Genomic DNA, 608 nt, shown 5'->3' with positions numbered 1-608 from the left:
CTAGCTAGCTAGCTGCATAAGTGCTGTGACTTCTTACTCTCGGGATCCACAGCAGACAGTGCGGCGGCTTGCTGCTGATCGTGCTGCTGCTGCTGCTGCTGCTGCTGCTGCTGCTGCTGTGGTGCTGAGTTGCCGTTCGTCATTGGGTAGCCAGGGTAAGCCCCCATTCCATCCATATACCCTTGCTGCTGCTGCTGCTGCTGCTGCTGCTGCTGCTGCTGCATGGCGTAGTTGTACATGCCCTGCTGCTGCATCTGCATCTGTTGCTGTTGCTGTTGCTGCTGTTGCTGCTGCTGCTGCAGCAGCATCTGCTGCTGCCGCTGCTGCTCCAACACAGACGGCAGCGGGCGACCCAGGAAGGCCTCCAGCTGCTGCTGCAGCTCCTCTCTGCTGCTGCCGCCTAATGTAGGGGTGCGCTGCAGCAGACAGCAGCAGCAGCAGCAGCAGCAGCAGCAGCAGCAAACAGAAGAACATATAGAGGCATAGCAAGAGAAGCAGCAGCTGCAGCAGCAACAGCAGAAACTGCAGCAGCGAAAGGAAGAGCAGTAGCAACAGCAGCATCCGCAGCAATGGCAACATCAGCAGCAACAGCAGCAGCAACAGCAGCA

The 608-nt window shown here is 58.6% G+C and overlaps 1 protein-coding gene across 1 annotated transcript in view; it reads right to left on the bottom strand.

Annotated features, from left to right (window-relative positions):
* The window catches only part of EMH_0049860 (uncharacterized protein), a gene marked incomplete at both ends in the record, with an annotated part of 2,999 nt that overhangs the window by 2,142 nt on the left and 249 nt on the right, over positions 1-608 (bottom strand). The window contains one exon of the mRNA XM_013496576.1: positions 38-416. Coding sequence (XP_013352030.1) covers positions 38-416 — 379 coding nt within the window. The remainder of the gene's footprint in view (positions 1-37; positions 417-608) is intronic.

Source organism: Eimeria mitis, genomic scaffold (assembly GCF_000499745.2).
Source record: "Eimeria mitis Houghton genomic scaffold, Emh_scaff2177, whole genome shotgun sequence".
Taxonomy (NCBI): Eukaryota; Apicomplexa; class Conoidasida; order Eucoccidiorida; family Eimeriidae; genus Eimeria; species Eimeria mitis.
Note: the sequence above shows the minus strand (reverse complement) of the source record. Positions and strands in the feature narration are given on the sequence as shown.